This window comes from Hoplias malabaricus, chromosome 17, assembly GCF_029633855.1.
Source record: "Hoplias malabaricus isolate fHopMal1 chromosome 17, fHopMal1.hap1, whole genome shotgun sequence".
Taxonomy (NCBI): Eukaryota; Metazoa; Chordata; class Actinopteri; order Characiformes; family Erythrinidae; genus Hoplias; species Hoplias malabaricus.
Window position 1 is genome coordinate 35,402,907 of NC_089816.1, and position 20,588 is coordinate 35,423,494.

Below are 20,588 nucleotides of genomic sequence, written 5' to 3' on the forward strand. Positions count from 1 at the left end.
CACACACTCACCCAGTCACTCACACACTCACCCAGTCACTCACTCACTCATACCTATAGACAGTTTCACACACTCACCCAGTCACTCACACACTCACCCAGTCACTCACACACTCACCCAGTCATACATGCACTCACCTGTGAATGGTGTCACACACTCACACCTGTGGAAGGTTTCACACACTCATCCTGTCACACTCATATACACTAAGTCACTCACACACTCACCCAGTTACACACACACTCACACCTGTGGACGGTTTCACACACACATCCAGTCACTCACACACACCCAGTCTCTCACACACTCACCCAGTCACTCAAACACTCACCCAGTCACTCACATACACACCCAGTCACTCATACACACACCCAGTCTCTCACACACTCACCCAGTCACTCACACACTCACCCAGTTACACACACACTCACACCTGTGGACGGTTTCACACACACACCCAGTCACTCACACACACCCAGTCTCTCACACACCCAGTCTCTCACACACTCACCCAGTCACTCACACTCTCACCCAGTCACTCACATACACACCCAGTCACTCACACACTCACCCAGTCTCTCACACACTCACCCAGTCTCTCACACACTCACCCAGTCTCTCACACACTCACCCAGTCTCTCACACACTCACCCAGTCTCTCACACACTCATAAAGAATGGCCAGAAGCTCACAGAAAATTTGCTTATCCAGCATTTCCCTGAGATGAGTGTATTGTTGAGTAACTCATCACCGTTTGCTTCAGTAGGAGCTTCTACTTTTCCTGGAAGTCTTTACACTAGATTTTCTAACACTTCTGTGAGGATTTGTTGGCCTCCAACTGCAAGAACGTCAGCAAGGTCAGGTTCTGATGTTGGACGATTAGTTCTGGATCATAAAGACCACTCCAACTCCTCCCAGAGGGACAGGACAGAGACTGAGAGTGAAGCCAGTGTGAGCTCCATGAGTCTCAGTTACAGACTAAGAGCTGAAGTGCAGCCAGCTGCTAAGAAATAACAGCTCCAGCTCCAACTCCAGCTCCAACTCCGGCTCCAAATCCAGCTCCAGCTCCAGCTCCAAATCCAGCTCCAGCTGATCTGGAGAAGAGTGAAAACAGGACACCGACCCGGAGACTCGGAATTCTGCAAATACGCTGAACAAGGACTTTTAGCATTTTCACTACACAGCATTTTAAAATAATTACATTCACAGTGATTGACAAAAGTGCTTTGTGTGCGTGTGTGCGTGTGTGTGTATGTGTGTGTGTGTGTGTGTGTGTGTGTGTGTGTGTGTGTGTGTGTGTGTTGAATGAGTAGAGTTGCAGCTGTTGGGTGTGTGTTGTCAGAGAATATGAGCGATAGAAAGACAGATGGAAAGGGAGAAAGAGTAAATGTGTGTGTGCTGCGGTGTGTGGGTGTGAAGAAATGAGTGAGAGAAAAAGAGAAAGAGTGAGCGAGGAAAAAGAGGAAGAAGCGAATAACAAAGAATGAGTACAAGAAACAGAGAAAGCACTATGACAGATAAAGAGATACACACACACACACACAAACACACACACACACACAAAGAGAGAGGGAGGGAGGGAGAGAGAGAGGGAGAGAGAGAGGGAGGAAGAGAGGGAGGGAGCGAGGGAGGGGGGAGAGAATAAGTGTGTCTGAGAGAGATAGATAGATATAGAGGTAGAGAGAGACACAGAGAGAGAGAGAGAGAGAGAGAGAGAGAGAGAGAGAGAGAGAGAGAGAGAGATGCTTCCGTTGTGATAAGCTCTTTGTTTGGAAATGATGTGGTGGTGGTGGCAGCACTCAGAGGTCAAAGTTTACACTCTGATGGAAGAGAGATAGCGATAGAGATCAGCAGCTCCACCACTAACACACAGCCAGAGCTGACTGACCCCAGTCTTAGTGTCAGGGCTTCAGAGTGGTCCAAATATAGGAAATAATACCACACACACACACACACACACACACACACACACAACATAACTTACGCTTAAAAGATTTTCACTGAGAACATGCAGAAACATATACAGACTCCCACTTTAACTTTAACTTTACCACAAACATCAAAGACATATGAATAGATTTCAATCCTTATACGTCAACAGCGCTGTCTGTGTGTGAGCTTCTGAATCAAAAAGACTGTAACCCATTACAGTGATAGGAATGCCTGCAGGACACTCACACACTCACACACACACACACACACACACACACACACACACACACACACACACACACACCCTCTCATATAGTATGGCAGCAGGCTTCTCCTTTACTAGAAGCTAATGGGGTAAATGAAGCTCAGCAGGGGCCACGGTGCTGTTATCAAAGCCAGATACACAACAGTAGAGAGAGAGAGAGAGAGAGAGAGAGAGAGAGAGAGAGAGAGAGAGAGAGAGAGAGTTTAAATACTGCCTGAATGGTAGGGAACACACACACACACACACACACACACACACACATTTTAATCTGATGGATTACTGGGTCGAAGCTTCCCTGGACAACAGGTCACCAAGGCCTGAAGGCTAAACCTGTCAGACACGATAATCTCACACACAGACACACACTCACTCACACATTACAGCCCAAGTTTGGAAGACACACACTGTAAATAGTCACTGAACAAATAACTAACTCATTCTATCCATTCCATTGAGTGATTAACGTCTAAAATAAACTAAACAACAACCAGTGCCCTCTGCTTATGATGATGTTAAAGCTGAGTGCATGAGTGAATGTGTGAGTGAGTGAATGATGTACACCATGTACAAACTCCAACACGGGTACATAGTGTCTTTGATGCAAAGCACTGAGAGCATTGAGCTGTTGAGCTGTTGTTACTCGCTGTGTGTTTCACGTCTAAACACTAAAAGCTTCTGTTTAAACTATCATTTAACATTAAATATTAATTTTGTTTAATAGCTTTTCTGATGCTCTAAGTTCCTCTAGAACAGAACATTTTACAAAATCATCCCCATGACATTGTTTACCTCTTAAAACAGGCCCTCATAAACACACTTGTATGAGAGTACACACACAGCACACAGGCTCCGCAGCTGCTTCTGGAGCTTTCAGCAGATTTCAATGTGGAAAAATGGCAACGATGCAGAGGAACATTTATACTGACGAAAAGTCTTGAAGAGTATGAAAGGACATGTAGAGCACTACTGTCAGCAGCTGCTGGAGTTGTGTGTGTGCGTGTGTGTGTGTGTGTGTGTGTGTGTGTTTGCATGTTAATATTATTAATAATGAATAATTTATTAATAATATTAATAATAGTTAATAATTTCGAGAAAAATCATGACTCTATCAGATGTTTTTAAACAGTCTCTCTCTCTCTCTCTCTCTCTCTCTCACACACACACACACACACACACACACTCACATATACACACAGAAGATAGAGAATTTATTTTGTCTACTTAATCACTGCAGCTGTGACTGATCCAGACTTGTCAATAACACACACACTCACACTCACACACACACACACGCACACACACACAATCTTTGTGAGTTTATCCTTAACCCGAATGATGCTGATCAGCCAAGATACTTTGAGTATTAAATATCTGGTTCCAATGGAACCTACACTGTCACTCACTCAATCAGTCACTCAATCACTCACTCACTTAATCACACACTCACTCACTCACTCACTCACTCACTCACTCACTCACACACTCACTCACTCACTCACTCACTCACTCACTCACACACTCACTCACACACTCACACACTTAATCACAAAATCACTCACTCAATCACTCACTCACTCACACACACTCACTCAATCACTCACTCACTTAATCATACTCACTCAATCACATACTCACTCACTCACTCACACACTCACTCACTCACTCAATCACACACTCACTCACTCACACACTCACTCACTCACTCAATCACTCACTCACTCACACACTCAATCACTCACTCAATCACTCACTCACTCAATCAAACACTCACTCACTCAATCACAGACTCACTCACTCAATCACACACTCACTCAATCACACACTCACTCACTCTATCACACACTCACTCAATCACACACTCACTCACTCACTCATGCAGCTGCTAAAGCCTTAAATGTCCTCATTCCTGTTCAACAAGCCTCAAGTCTGAATGTAAATACACTTTTTAGAAAAGATGTTGAATTCTTATTGTTTTTATGATAATGTATTTGCTAAAACCTGTGCCCAAGTAACATCAACTCCTGAGGGTTTCTCAGTGACATGTAAAAGTGTGGTGTACCATACGCAACAAGGATGTTCACTAACAGTGACTTCTGATTATAGGCATCGTTTATTTTCATTTGAATTTGGTTCAGAATATTGTGTGGGTACTGAGCTGTAATAGTAACCTTAAAGGCATAGTTCACGATTGTAATCAACACTTTTCAACAATGCAGAATAGCTATCCATGCCATGTGCTGCTCTCCAGTCTGTTTTATGAAGCTCCAGTGTCTGTAAATGAATGGAAAAACAAACTGGCTCAGTCCGTCATGCTAGGTTTACCTCTCTTGCTCTCTGCTTGGGGCAGAGACACCAGTTGTTGTTTTTAACAATGGAGAGGACTCCATTGAAAAGCACAAACAAAACTGAGGATATTGCTCCTTAGGGAGGTCTATTAGACCCAATTTACACTGCAGATTTGGCTAACAGAATGTATCTGTAATGTGCTAGCATGTTTCATATGCTCATTCATCCCACAACATATGAGCTATGGGTAAAAATATAAACAATTAACTAAAATCAGCACATTTTGCTTAAAATTTTGCATTAAAATCAGCCATAGACATGAACGACTGATCTGTCTGCCTCTTACAACCTTTATCAACATATTAGCTACATTAGCTTTTTCTAGCTAAAGCGCTAAATCTAAAGAGGCTCAGACACCACATACGACTGGTGGGTCTTATTAGAGCTGAGAAAGCTTTTTGGACAAAGTATCGCTTGAATTCCGATCGTATGCTCAAGTGTGAACGCCTACACTGTAAACATCTCCCTCCTCCAGTCAAAATGTACAGCGCTAATCTTTCAGCTCAATAAACTCTGCACATTTTTCCACACCGTTCTCCCTAACAAAACCTCTGCCAGCTGGCAGCGGGGAGAGATAGAGAACCAAAGAACGGAAATGCTTGGGAAGAAAAAAAAAAGAGAGAAAGAGAGGGAGAAAAAGAGGACAGGAAACAGATTTTTTCCCTCTCTGTAGTTTTGGAGGGAAAAATGTAGCATGGAGCCAAAAAGCAGTGGCGTCCATCTCCATGAGTGACAGCGGGACGTTGACTCCAGAACAGCACTCCTCTGGCTCTTTTACACACTCACACACTCCTACAGCTCCAGACTTTAGAGCTATAAACACTGTGCTTTTATTATACAGCGGTACACAGAGGTTTAGCCTCTCCGGGTAAAGTTACACGTCTTGTGAAATTAAGCTATCACATTACACACGAGTTAACACACACATAAATACTTTTCTGCTACTTTTAGTGCACAATTCCTAACATAAAAGGGAACATAAACGTGAAATATTTGTCCCATTGCTTTGGCACAAGCTGCAGTAAATTTTATTTTACTGCTTTATGTATTTTTACTGGGATACGGCTTATGAATGCAGTTTGCATACGTACAGCCTTCAGAGAGATCAGTTTCATTGTTTTCACATTGGGGTTGGGGTTATTTTTCATGTTGCGAAGACATGAAGAATGGGTGCTTGCTGTTTTGTGTGTGGGAGAGTAAGATATGGCAATATACCTCCTCTGTAATAGACTTAAAGGCTAATAAAGTGCTGTTGATATTAAAGAACCCCTCTTTATCTTGAGCTCTGAGTCTGCTATCATTAAAATACATTTAAATACAACAAATACACCTCATAATAATTAAGTTGTGGATTAGAGGATGTGAAAACAATTGACATGAGGTAAGTATGTGCTGGACTGAAACGTTAAGGGGTATATGATGATATTTATAATTACATCACAATATAAAGTTTACACGTATTATCAGTGAGTTTAAACAATGTCTCAGAGCACGTTTCTAAACAAATAGAGCATATTCAGTGCTGTTTAACGGGATTCAGTGCTGTGTACTTTGTGATGCTGTATTTTATGAATTCCAGCGACAATGGTGTATGTTCTGAAAATTAAATACTGAACAAAACCCTGATATTTGGACCGTGTTGAACAATGGCCCGGCTCCTTCCTCTTTCTCCAGCTGAACTGAACCCTGCTCTCCAGCTGTCTCTCATTACCCTCTTCACACAGCTTCAGAAAACACACATCACACACCTCCCTCCCAAATGGCCTTCTGCTGAAAGAGAGCTGAAAGCATAGCAGGGACGTATGAGCAACATGGAGGGACTGAGAGAGGGATGTGGGTAGAAGCATGTTTCAAAAGCTTTGTAGGTTAAAATAGCACACTCCACACAGTGTCAAAAATGTGCAGCTTTTATTTTTTACACAAACACAAGTCTGTTTCTATGAATTGTGGGGAAATGTGTGGGATTTACTCGTACCTTATCCATGAGCACTACTCGTTTCTGTAAGGTACTCTCTCTCTTTCTCTTGTCTCTCTCACCTTACTTCTCTCTCTCCGTAAATGAGGACACTATTGGTGCTTTTCCACTGCATGGTTCTGGCTCTGCTCGACTCAGCTCACTTAAAGCATGGCGCTTTTCCACTGGCACGGCTCCCCGCAAAACCCCATCTCTAACGGGAATCGCGGGCTTTGGAAACCGCAGCAACGACGGCTGTAAAGCTAGGTGCTGTTTACTCATTGTTTATCATGTGTTGCTTTAGTATTATGGACTCAACAGGCCTCTGCAGGGTTTACACACCACCATTTAGGACCTACAGAGCTCTGTTTGGAACCCGGAGTGAACTGGGACTGAAAACATACCCGGTTCCAGGGACCAGATTTGGCCAGTGGAGAAGCAAAGGAGCTGAGCCGAGTCCAATAGAGTTGTGTAGGTTCCATGCAGTGGGAAAGTGCCATATGTGTGTATATATATATATATGTGTGTGTGTGTTTTTGTGTGTGTGTGTGTGGAAATCTCTCCGATAACATAAAGCTCTTTTTCCCCACCCCCAGTTTCACCACCCTTTGTGAGCTGTTCTGAAGGGTCATGGTTTATGAACTGCTATTCTGACCTGCTACAGCTTTCAGCCACAATCCATCTGTCTAAAACTGGTGCAGCAGCTTTAACAGAGACGTAAAGGAGACATTCTATAGAGCAGACAGGGCCCTGAACACACTAACACACCATGTCTATTAAAAAACACAGCACAGACCACCTTAAACACAAACCCGACAAGATAAATGACCATAAACAAACCAGAACAGACATCTGTAACACAAACAAAGCCTAAAACACCCAGGCTTTCTTCTGCATTCACACACACACACACACACACACACACACAAATAAACAAGTAAAGGATGTGTCAGTCAACTGTGACCACCTGTGCAATCTCTCTCTCTCACACACACACACACACACACACACATAGACACACACACATAGACACATATATAGAAGCCAGTGTTTGTGTGACTTACCAACCACCATGAGCGTGAACTCGAAGCCCCTCTTGACGGATTTTCGGTACACCTGGTTGGGCAGGTTGGCAAAGCCCACGTATCCCTCAAGATTCCTCTGCTGGAAGAGACCAATCAGATGATAAAACACCCCAGTGACACAACACCACACACTATTATATCATTAAACTAGGGTCCGGCCGATATATCACTTCACTGATAACATTGGGCAATATTCACAACACTGTCACAGCAAATAATATCACGATTATGATATATACGTAAAAACAGCACTGTATTCTCAAAACACAAACCACAACAAAAATATTCCAACATCACAGTCGACCCCATAAAGACACTCTAGTCTGACCCTCCTTTTAACAAAACTCTCACTAACCTTCTCTTATCACAAATACCGCCTTAAATTAGCTCAGTATTCATTTCAAACACACTTTAAACCTGTAAACACTCAAAATCAGTGGCCCTCGAAAGCAGCAACCCCCCCACAGCTTGAGAAAAAAAAACAGCATTATCACCTCAAGGCCTCCACCACGACCCCTCCCCAAACAACCCTGAGAGCATATTAACCCTCTACAGCTTTACCCTCCCCCTTAACCCTCCTTAAAACCCGCAAACAGGCTTTATCTCCACACTTACAATCCTCAACGGGCATTAAACATTATCCCCACCCCCCACTCACCCCCCAAAAAAACACATTAAACCCACGGTAATTAAAATCTGAAAGTGATCACCCCTCTCATTCAGCACTACCCCACCCCGACATGTCAGTATAGAACACCCCTCCCCTCCTGGTTATTATAGTGAACCGTATCCCAGTTAGTCACTCTGGAGACCAGGGTACGGGTTCCAGACAGGTACCAATTGGGCTTGTGGAGCAGACTCCATCCCCTGGAACGGCAGGGAAAATGGAGGGCGGTGGAACTGAAGCACTGTGTCCGAGACTCAGTATATAGTGCATTATTTTGGGGTCTTTGAGGTGTAGCTGTGTCTGAACACAAAATGGACAATTTTCAGTGCACTCAGACAATCCCACAATGCACTGCACAAAGTAAGGTACAACCCATGTACACTAGCGGGTAATGGATACCCATAATTCACCAGTTATTGTGGTAAAAACCCACACAAGGCAGTGTCTGAAATTGCTCCTGGATGTAGTTCCTTATAAAAGTGCACTGTATATTATTCTACAATCTCCCTCAGGTTCAGTACAGTGTGATATAATCTTATAGTGATTACAGTGAACAGGGAGCCATTGCAGACACAGCGAGGATAAACCTTTTCTCCCTCAACATTCACGGCTGGTATAGTGCTACCAACTGCTCTGGGTGTATGCATGATGCAAATGCTCACTAGTGTGTGTGTGTGTGTGTGTGTGAGGTCACTTCCACAGATTTCGAGCCAGGACATGGCCAAAGATGGAATGAATTATGTTAAATTATGTACACATGAAAGATAAACAAGAATGAATTATTAATCCTTCATATACACTGCACACTGAGCATGGGCTTGTGTACGCTGACACATTGCCAAAGTACATAGTGTCTGTGTGGCGACAAAGAACCTGAAACCTTGGGGAGTGAGAGGTGGGGGTCAAACTTTAGAAGACTGGGGAGTTTGGGGGAGGAGGGGTAAAGATAACAGAAGATTTAGGAGGGAGGGGGGAAAAGAGAGAGCGAGAGAGAGCGAGAGAGAGAGAGAGAGAGAGAGAGGGAGCGACACGGATACCAACTACAGAGAGAAAGAAGCAGGGCTCCAGTATTTACATTTCGTATCAAGTCCATGATGAAGTCGATGTCGTCATGGAGACAGTGGATCTCGCTCCAGATGACGGCGAGCGCCTTGCCAAGCTGCATGCTCTCCTTCTCTAACTTCTCACACCGCCTTCTCTCTATCTCTCTCTCCTCCTCACCATCCTTCTCATCCTCCTCTAACCTCATCTCTGAAGCTGGTGCCTGCTACGAGGTCTGAACAAAACAAACCGGACGAAACTGTGGTCCCGGCGCCCGGACTGACTGACCAGCAACAATCATTCGGATGAGAGAGAGAAAGAGAGAGAGACAGAGAGAGAGAGAGAGAGAGAGAGAGAGAGAGAGAGAGAGAGAGAGAGAGAGAGAGAGAGAATATTGGAAGGAGGGAGGGGGCATCAAACTGCTAGTTAAACCCTAGAGCTCCAACTGTAATTGACAGGAAATCACTGTAACTCACACTCCACTACACAGTAGTTATCACCCAGATATTATCCGCCATCACTTACATAAAGGCATTAATCTGTTTACACCCACTAACAACGGCACTGAGACCCTACACACTCAATCCACACACACACACATCTGGATTGGCACAGCCACAGTCCCCAGGGACCATTTGTGGGGAACAGGGTGGAGAAAACACGGTTCTTTTACTCCCACTTCCCCCTATTTTCCCAGGGACTTTTCAGTTGCTCCAAGCCTGTGTTAAAGTGGTGTTCCTGCCCAAGCTGGGTATCAAACCCTAATCTACAGCGTGGAAACAGAGGTGATACTCGATAAATTAAAGCAAACTGAAGTTAATAGTTTGGTGATATATGTTTTTCTTTGGACAGTGATGATGTGCACAATCACACGCATAAATCCAACTACATAAACTTACATGTTGTATATTTATTTGGCGTCACACACACACACACACACACACCTGGGACAGTTTCACACACTCACCCAGTCACTCGCACACTCACCCAGTCACTCACACACTCACCCAGTCACTCACACACTCACCCAGTCACTCACACCTGTGGACAGTTTCACACAATCACCCAGTCACTCGCACACTCACCCAGTCACTCACACACTCACCCAGTCACTCACACACTCACCCAGTCACTCACACACTCACCCAGTCACTCACACCTGTGGACAGTTTCACACAATCACCCAGTGAGTGTGTGTCACTCACACCTGTGGACACACTCACACACTCACCCAGTCTCTCACACCTTTGGACAGTTTCACACACTCACCCCGTCACTCACACACTCACACCTGTGGACAGTTCCACACACACACCCAGTCACTCACACACTCACACCTGTGGACAGTTTCACACACTCACCCAGTCACTCACACACTCACACCTTTGGACAGTTTCACACACTCACCCAGTCACTCACACACTCACCCAATCACTCACACACTCACCCAGTCACTAACACAGTCACACCTGTGGACAGTTCCACACACACACACAGTCACTCACACACTCACACCTTTGGACAGTTTCACACACTCACCCAGTCACTCACACACTCACCCAATCACTCACACACTCACCCAGTCACTAACACAGTCACACCTGTGGACAGTTCCACACACACACCCAGTCACTCACACACTCACACCTTTGGACAGTTTCACACACTCACCCAGTCACTCACACACTCACACCTTTGGACAGTTTCACACACTCACCCAGTCACTCACACACTCACACCTTTGGACAGTTTCACACACTCACCCAGTCACTCACACACTCACCCAGTCTCTCACACCAGTGGACAGTTCCACACACACACCCAGTCACTCACACACTCACACCTTTGGACAGTTTCACACACTCACCCAGTCACTCACACACTCACCCAGTCTCTCACACCAGTGGACAGTTCCACACACACACCCAGTCACTCACACACTCACACCTTTGGACAGTTTCACACACTCACCCAGTCACTCACACACTCACCCAGTCTCTCACACCAGTGGACAGTTCCACACACACACCCAGTCACTCACACACTCACACCTTTGGACAGTTCCACACACACACCCAGTCACTCACACACTCACACCTGTGGACAGTTTCACACACTCACCCAGTCACTCACACACTCACCCAGTCACTCACACACTCACACCTTTTGACAGTTTCACACACTCACCCAGTCACTCACACACTCACCCAGTCTCTCACACCAGTGGACAGTTCCACACACTTACCCAGTCACTCACACACTCACACCTTTGGACAGTTCCACACACACACCCAGTCACTCACACACTCACACCTGTGGACAGTTTCACACACTCACCTAGTCACTCACACACTCACCCAGTCACTCACACACTCACACCTTTTGACAGTTTCACACACTCACCCCGTCACTCACACTCACACCTGTGGACAGTTCCACACACACACCCAGTCACTTCACACACTCACCCAGTCACTCACACCAGTGGACAGTTTCACACACTCACCCAGTCACTAACACAGTCACACCTGTGGACAGTTTCACACACACACCCAGTCACTCACACACTCACACCTTTGGACAGTTTCACACACTCACCCAGTCACTCACACACTCACACCTGTGGACAGTTTCACACACTCACCCAGTCACTCACACACTCACACCTTTGGACAGTTTCACACACTCACCCAGTCACTCACACACTCACACCTGTGGACAGTTTCACACACTCACCCAGTCACTCACACACTCACCCAGTCACTCACACACTCACCCAGTCACTCACACACTCACACCTGTGGACAGTTTCACACACTCACCCAGTCACTCACACACTCATCCAGTCACTCACACACTCACACCTGTGGACAGTTTCACACACTCACCCAGTCACTCACACACTCACCCAGTCACTCACACACTCATCCAGTCAATCACACAGTCACACCTGTGGACAGTTCCACACACACACCCAGTCACTCACACCTGTGGACAGTTTCACACACTCACCCAGTCACTCACACACTCACACCTGTGGACAGTTTCACGCACTCATCCAGTCACTCACACACTCACCCAGTCACTCACACACTCACACCTGTGGACAGTTTCACACACTCACCCAGTCACTCACACACTCACACCTGTGGACAGTTTCACGCACTCATCCAGTCACTCACACACTCACCCAGTCACTCACACACTCACACCTGTGGACAGTTTCACACACTCACTCAGTCACTCACAAACTCACACCTGTGGACAGTTTCACACTGTGTGTGATGACTTATAATGGACTGGTGCCCTGACCACGATGTGTTTCTTCCTCGTACCCTGTGATTCCAGGTAGACTCCAGACCCAACAGGATGAAGTGCTTACAGAAGATGAATGAGTGAATATATTTAGAGGGTATATGTGTTTGACTGTAATTCCATTGTGAGTTTATTCCTGTGGTTAACAGTGCACATATGATTCAAACATGGGGCACAACATCCCCCGCATTTAGAGCCTGAGTTAAATGAACTATTCTGCAGGTTGTTTGTGTGCCTTTAGCTACCGGCTAGACAGGTTTCCAATATGATACATCCCTCCCTCGGCCAGTAAAATCACCTCTGATCATATCTAAGGAAATTACACATTAATAAATTTAAATTAATCTGAACTTTCCTAACAACAGAACCGGGAACAGGAAGCTGCTTAAAGCCCAGCCGTATTATAACCCGATCTGTAGTGAGAGAAGCCTATTGCTGAGGTCTATTCATAGCTCTGCCCCCGTTCTCCACGCTGCCCGGGGCTTTTTCCACACTTTCCTTCACACAGCGCTCTTACGCAACAACAACACCAGCGCTGCTACATCGACGTTACTGCATCGCTTCCAGCACCTGAGGCCAGTCCAATACCATGGGATGACTGGACTACCCTTTAAAAGCACATCACCACCAGGAGTGGAGCTGGAGAGCGGAAGACAGAGAGATCTGTTCATGCAGCATTTCACTGTTTCACATTTGCTGCAGTAACCGTTTCTAAAAATGGTTCTGGATCACAAACACCACTCCAACACGCTCCAGGGGTATTGGATTGGGCTCCACTACTCCAGAGAACACAGTTCCACTGTTCCACAACCTGGCGCCCATGTCCAACACAAACTGAGAACAGTTAAATAATCATCTGATGGAGATTGATGAATGTGAAAAGTATAACAATGATTTAAAGTTGACTCCTCAGGGAAACAGACCTGTTTCTGCTGGGATCCTTTGTGGCTTGGTCAACAATAGACGAGGTTCACTTCACTGGAAATGAAGAATGTTTACTTATGCATGGACTGCACACACTACACTGTGATTCCCAGTGGGATGTGTGCCACTCTGTATCCGCCTCTAGCCAGGACAGAGCATCCTGGATGACATCATCCTCACTGCTCCGGCGTCCTTTTGCTGTAGTGACTCAGTGTGTGTTGAGGGTTGTGTGCTAATTTTAGCCTCGACCGGGTGATGGTTCAGATTAACGTTTAGTGACAGACAGGGAAACAAATATGAACATGTCCAACAAAAACATACAGCACTCAATGTTCCAGAAACTCAGAAACTAGGGACTCCCTATAGTAGGATAACCCTGAACTCCAACCAGGGGGAAGATGCAGGTCTCGCCCTTGACCACGAAGGACCAGAGAGAGAACCATAAACCTCTGAGAGGTGGCATCTGAACTGGGCTCTGAGCTCAGAGTTCGCAAATCCAGGTTCCAGGGGGAGAAACGGCATCAATAGACGCAATATAACTGTTTAAGTCCCACTAAAATCACGGCAGAACTACAGAACACGCCATGGACACACTAAATTTCCCATAATGCCCCAGTGTTTTCCAAATGCTTGATTAGCTAACGAATCAGAGTCTGATTATTTTGGTTTAGTCAGAGAGTAAAACGGATATTTGTAAATGTTTAGCCAATCAAAACACAAGGCGATGATAACTCATAGCCATGTTTATGTTATAGCTGCTTATAACCGTCTAACATAGCAACATTACATATTAATCCACTGAAACAACATTAATTAAGCTAGCGTACGCATCAGTTAAATAAGCATAGGCTTTATTTATGCTAATAGGCCGTGATAACTCAAGCTCAAAACTGAGAGTGTTCATTCATTCCTAAAGTGCTCATAAGTAAACTAATCTTGACTTTTAAGTTGTTCTTCATTTCTCGCGCATGGCAGAGTTACACCCACTTTAACGTTAAATCACTTCATTTATTGAGTGTTGAACAGGCTTTTACTGAATGCACATTTATGCCCCTTTGACTGATTGGTGAGCAGAAGGCATAGCTGTGCCCCTCTAAAGTCCGAGCGTGCCCCAGTACAACACGTAATCCAGAGACCCCAGTGACATCAGGCATTCCCTCGCTTAAGGGCAAGGCCTCCCTCTACCTCCAGGTTGGAGTTTGAAGTTTTCCCTCCCTAGAGGAGTCTTGTTGTGTGAGAGTCTGGGTGACTGTGTCAGTTCTGTCCTACTCACTTTTTCCTCGGAAAGTCATGAGACGATCTGAATTATAGGGTTGTTGAGGAGTTGAAATATGAATTTTGCTACACGTGAGCTAACTGACCTAATTACTTTAGCAGTCTCACCATTATACCCCTTTAAAACTAGCTTTACCCAGTGCATTGGGCAAGTGGCTCTGGTGGTAGTAGAGCAGAGCTGGGTTTGTTATATAGCCCTGAGACTCATGGAACTCTGATGTAGATTTATTGAAATTTCCAGTGTCCAGTGAAATACGCTGGAAATAAGCCCCCAGGACTAAAGTATTGAGGTCTGACCTGTTGTTCACAGCATGGTTCGATAGCTGTGTATTTTTAATGATGCCAACTAGAGAATGACACTCTGCTTCAGTGGACTGTCTTACACTTGCACTAACATTAAAACCACTCAGTGTATTTTTACAGCCACAGCTGAGGAGATCTGGAGCAGATCTGGAGAGGTCTGTTCTCTGTGTAAGTTGTTGGCTGCTGCTTCTCTTTCTGATCCTCCCATTGATATTCATCCCCACTCCCCTCTGCTCTCTTCTACAGCCTGTCTGTCATTCTCATTAACCACAGCCTGAGCAGATACACACACACACACACACACACAGTCAGAACCACATATCCTCACACACTCAGAAGCACACTCTCTCTCACACACACACACATTCTCAGAGTTATACACACACTCTCACACACTCAGTTGCACACCCCCTCACACACTAACATTCTCAGAGTTATACACACACCCACACACACTCAGTTGCACACTCTCACACACACACACACACTCTCAGAGTTATACACACACTCACACACTCATTTGCACACTCTCTCTCACACACACACACTCTCAGAGTTATACTCACACACACACACTCAGTTGCACACTCTCTCTCTCACACACACACACTCTCAGAGTTATACACACACTCAGTTGCACACTCCCTCGCACACACTCACACTCTCAGAGTTATACACTCCCTCACACACACTCACACTCTCAGAGTTATACACGCACCCACTTAGAAGCACACACACTCACACGCTCAGAGTTATACACTCCCTCACACACACTCACACTCTCAGAGTTATACACGCACCCACTTAGAAGCACACACACTCACACGCTCAGAGTTATACACACACACACTCAGCTGCACATACGTTCAGTCAGAGACACAAAGAGTGAGAGGTACATGTACACAGTCAGCAGTACATTCACAATCAGGACACACTTAAAGCCACAAACACACACTCAATCACTCACACACACATACACTCAGAGCCACATACACCATACACACAATCAATGCTACATACAAACATTTTGCTAAATAAAGACAAAAACTCCAAGCCACAAACACATACGTAAACACACTGGGCTGTACACTAAGAACCACATGCACACACTCAAAGCCTCATACACACTTTCGTAACCACACACACACACTGCACACCTAAAAGCAGAAAATTAATAAAATAATAATGATTTAAACTCAGTCCTGGTGTTGAATGATAAATCTCTGGATCACAAACACCACCCCGACTCCCATCCCTCCAGAGAACACAGTTCCACTGCTCCACTTACTGAGCCCAGTGACCTTAGGCCCATGTGCATCGGCTTGTGATCGATCCATTACCGTAGCGACATTACTCTGCCTTTAATCCTGATACATGTTAATTAACTCTCTTCTGATTGGCTGCCTTGAATGTGCCTCAACTGAAAAGTAGGACGAGTCGAGCTACACTCATTCCACTGCTGTTACAGATCAATGCACATATTTAAATGAAGTATTATCTAGAACCCTTGCTACAGTGCATTTTATACAGACGTATGTAAATTGACTGTCCTCCGATTGGCTGCCGCATATATGTATCATTAGAAAAGTGTCATGGGAGATTATTAAAGGTGTGTTCTGTTAGAAAATCACATCGCAGTGCTTAGGAAAATGTGCATAGCCCTGATGTGTGAAATGGAAAAGGAAGGTGTTCAGGAGATGGAGGAGATGGAGGAGATGGAGGATGTAGATCCTGGTCCCCATGATTCCCCCAGCCTCCTTCATGACTGATGTTAGTAACCAGGAGCAATCAGCTTTGCACTGAACCTCGTAACTGTGTTAATTCAGGAATGAATGAGTGATGGAGGGTCATTAGGGGGCTTCGTGGGATGGACTCCCCCAGAGCACCAACAGGCCACAGCACGCAGACGCAATGAATGGGTCCTGGCTGTTACAGGGAAGCTTTTAAGCGCTGCTGATGAGTGTTTGTATGTGTGTGAGTGTGTTTGTGTGATGCATGAGATCTGCACTCACCGCAACGCTGGACACCGCGGTCTCGGGTCTCTCGATCATGGTGCCGTGCCTCCGCCCAGCCTCGCCGAGAACAGATCAGCAAAAAAACATACAACACCGAGAACTGAGGAGGTAAAATTGATCTCTTGTTCCGCAGCCGCTCTCCCAGCGGACGGGCCTGGTGCTGTACGCCGCTCTGAGTGCACCACAGCGCGGGGAGAATACAGAGAGCCCGCGGGGGAAGAACAGCAGCAGCGCCGCATTGAGGGCCGTCGGACTGTGGGTGGGGCTAAGGGCCGGGCGATGGGCGGGGCTAAATGATGCACAATGGACTGTTTTAAGGAATGGGTTTGGGGGTGGAACTGAAAATGGGCGGGATTTGGGGTCGGGCTGGAGGCGGGACTTTATTCACTTGGATTGGCTGGTTGTGGTCCAAAGAACTCTTCTGATTGGACAGAAACTGGGGTGTATACATTTGATTGACGTGTGCATCTAAACATCTATCTATCTATCTATCTATCTATCTATCTATCTATCTGGCACTGACACCCAGCTGCACCCAGTGTGTGAAACTGTGCCCAGTTGTGTGAGTGACTGGGTGAATTTATGAAATTCTCCACAGGTGTGAGTGTGTGAGTGACTGGGTGAATTTATGACGTTGTCCACAGGTGTGAATGAGTGACTGATTGGGTGAATTTATGAAATTGCCAACAGATGTGACTGTGTGAGTGGCTGGGTGAATTTATGAATTTGTCCACAGGTGTGAGTGTGTGAGTTAATGGGTGAAATTATGAAGTTGTCCACAGATGTGAGTGTGTGAGTGACTGGGTAAATTTATGAAGTTGTCCACAGGTGTGTGTGAGTGACTGGGTGAATTTTTGAAATTGTCCACAGGTGTGAGTGTGTGAGTGACTGGGTGAATTTATGAAATTGTCCACAGGTGTGTGTGAGTGACTGGGTGAATTTCTGAAGTTTTCCACAGGTGTGAGTGACTGGGTGAATTTATGAAGTTGTCGACAGGTGTGAGTGTGTGAGTGACTGGGTGAATTTATGACATTGTCCACAGGTGTGTGTGAGTGACTGGGTGAATTTCTGAAGTTTTCCACAGGTGTGAGTGACTGGGTGAATGTATGAAGTTGTCGACAGGTGTGAGTGTGTGAGTGACTGGGTGAATTTATGAAATTGCCCACAGGTGTGAATGAGTGACTGATTGGGTGAATTTATGAAATTGCCAACAGATGTGACTGTGTGAGTGGCTGGGTGAATTTATGAAGTTGTCCACAGGAGTGAGTGTGTGAGTGACTGAGTGAATTTATGAAATTGTCAACAGATGTGAATGTGTGAGTGACTGGGTGAATTTCTGAATTTGTCCACAGGTGTGAGTGTGTGAGTGACTGGGTAAATTTCTGAAGTTGTCCACAGGTGTGAGTGTGTGAGTGACTGGGTGAATTTATGAAGTTATCCACAGGTGTGAGTAACTGGGTGAATTTATGAAGTTGTCCACAGGTGTGAGTGATTTGGTGAATTTATGAAATTGCCCACAGGTGTGAGTAACTGGGTGAATTTATGAAGTTGTCCACAGGTGTGAATGTGTGAGTGACTGGGTGAATTTATGAAGTTGTCCACAGGTGTGAGTGTGATTGGGTGAATTTATGAAGTTATCCACAGGTGTGAGTGTGTGAGTGACTGGGTGAATTTATGAAGTTGTCCACAGGTGTGAGTAACTGGGTGAATTTATGAAGTTGTCCACAGGTGTGAGTGATTGGGTGAATTTATGAAATTGCCCACCGGTGTGAATGAATGACTGAATGGGTGAATTTATGAAATTGTCAACAGATGTGAATGTGTGAGTGACTGGGTGAATTTCTGAAGTTGTCCACAGGTGTGAGTGTGATTGGGTGAATTTATGAAGTTATCCACAGGTGTGAGTGTGTGAGTGACTGGGTGAATTTATGAAGTTGTCCACAGGTGTGAGTAACTGGGTGAATTTATGAAGTTGTCCACAGGTGTGAGTGATTGGGTGAATTTATGAAATTGCCCACAGGTGTGTGTGTGTGTGTGTGTTAATGTGTGAATTTATGAAGTTGTCCACAGGTGTGAATGTGTGAGTGACTGGGTGAATTTCGGAAGTTGTCCACAGGTGTGAGTGTGATTGGGTGAATTTATGAAGTTGTCCACAGGTGTGTGTGTGTGTGTGTGTTAATGTGTGAATTTATGAAGTTGTCCACAGGTGTGTGTGTGTGTGTTAATGTGTGAATTTATGAAGTTGTTCACAGGTGTGTGTGACTGGATGAATTTATGAAATTGCCCACAGGTGTGAATGAGTGACTGGGTGATTTTATGAAATTGCCCACAAGTTTGAGTGTGTGAGTGACTGGGTGAATGTGTGATGCTCTGATTGATGCTCTGTCCAGGGTGTGTTCCTACTTTTCACCCAGTCATTCTGAGTCGGGTCTGGGCCCCATCACAAACCTGATGAGGATTAAACACTCACAGAACATGAATTAATGAATGAATGAACAATGAATGAAGTTACAGTAGAAACAGACTATAATTTTCTAATATCTTTGGAGTTACTTCAGGTGGGAAAAAATGTAAAGATTTTCATATCAGTCGTGTTTGAATGAATGTATTATTATATAACAGTTTATCTCATAAAAAGCATACTGTAGCACTGGGGAAATTCATTCAAATTCATTAAGGTTCAGTTAGAAAACATTTTCTGAAGCCAATGTCCGGAACATAACGTATAACTTACGTTACAATCAGTGCCACGTCCTGTACGTTAAAATAGCTTCATAATTATAGCATTATTTTATGTCGTTAACAACTGAATGTCAAATAAAATGATACTTTTAACTACATTTCAATTTATTTAAACAAGATTTCTGAATAATTATCAATAACAAATATTCTAAATATGTCCTTTTCAAGTAAAAGTTACAAAGAAACAATGATGTTAAATAAAACCCCCAAAATGTTGTGAAAGTGAAATGCATTTCCAAAAATTACAGTCTGAAGACCGTCCTAAAATAAACAACACATCTCTACATCAACATTACATTACAAATCTTTATTAAACCGTAATGTGCTGATGTCTAGAAAGAAAAAGTATGTGTAAATATTTGCAATTGATTAAGGGACTGGTTCAGACTTGTTTTCCATAAATGCCACAACATTGTGCCGGTCAAATTTTAAACGACAATTTTTAATGTTGTTATGGACCTTTTTTTGTGAGGGGGGGGGGGGGGGTAACATAAGACCCGAGTGACGTCATATAGGACAACCCCAATTGCCCTCTTTGATTGGTTCATGGATGGCGGCAAGGCATTGTGGTTTTTGAAGTCATAACCAGAGCCGGAGTATGTTTTAAAAGCCAGGGCGCCACCCTGTGGCCATTGGAGACATAAAGGCCCAGTCTCATACAGTTCTTGGTTTTCTACGTAGTGCACTAGATGAAGACTGCTGAGACTGCCTACAGAGCAGTGAG

At 44.8% G+C, this 20,588-nt stretch overlaps 1 protein-coding gene across 2 annotated transcripts in view; it reads right to left on the minus strand.

Moving 5' to 3' along the window:
• LOC136673537 (septin-7-like) overlaps positions 1 to 17,363 on the minus strand; it is a 51,703-nt gene extending 34,340 nt beyond the window's left edge. Inside the window, exons 1-2 of one of the 2 annotated variants that reach the window (XM_066649073.1) lie at positions 17,120 to 17,363; positions 7,562 to 7,658 (exon numbers count right to left, since the gene is read on the minus strand). In XM_066649073.1, the coding sequence (XP_066505170.1) occupies positions 7,562 to 7,658; positions 17,120 to 17,158 (136 nt within the window). In that variant the 5' untranslated portion in view covers positions 17,159 to 17,363. Of the gene's footprint in view, positions 1 to 7,561; positions 7,662 to 17,119 lie in introns of both variants that reach the window. The other variant, XM_066649072.1, reaches the window with a different exon arrangement.
• Between the last annotated feature and the right edge of the window lie 3,225 nt (positions 17,364 to 20,588).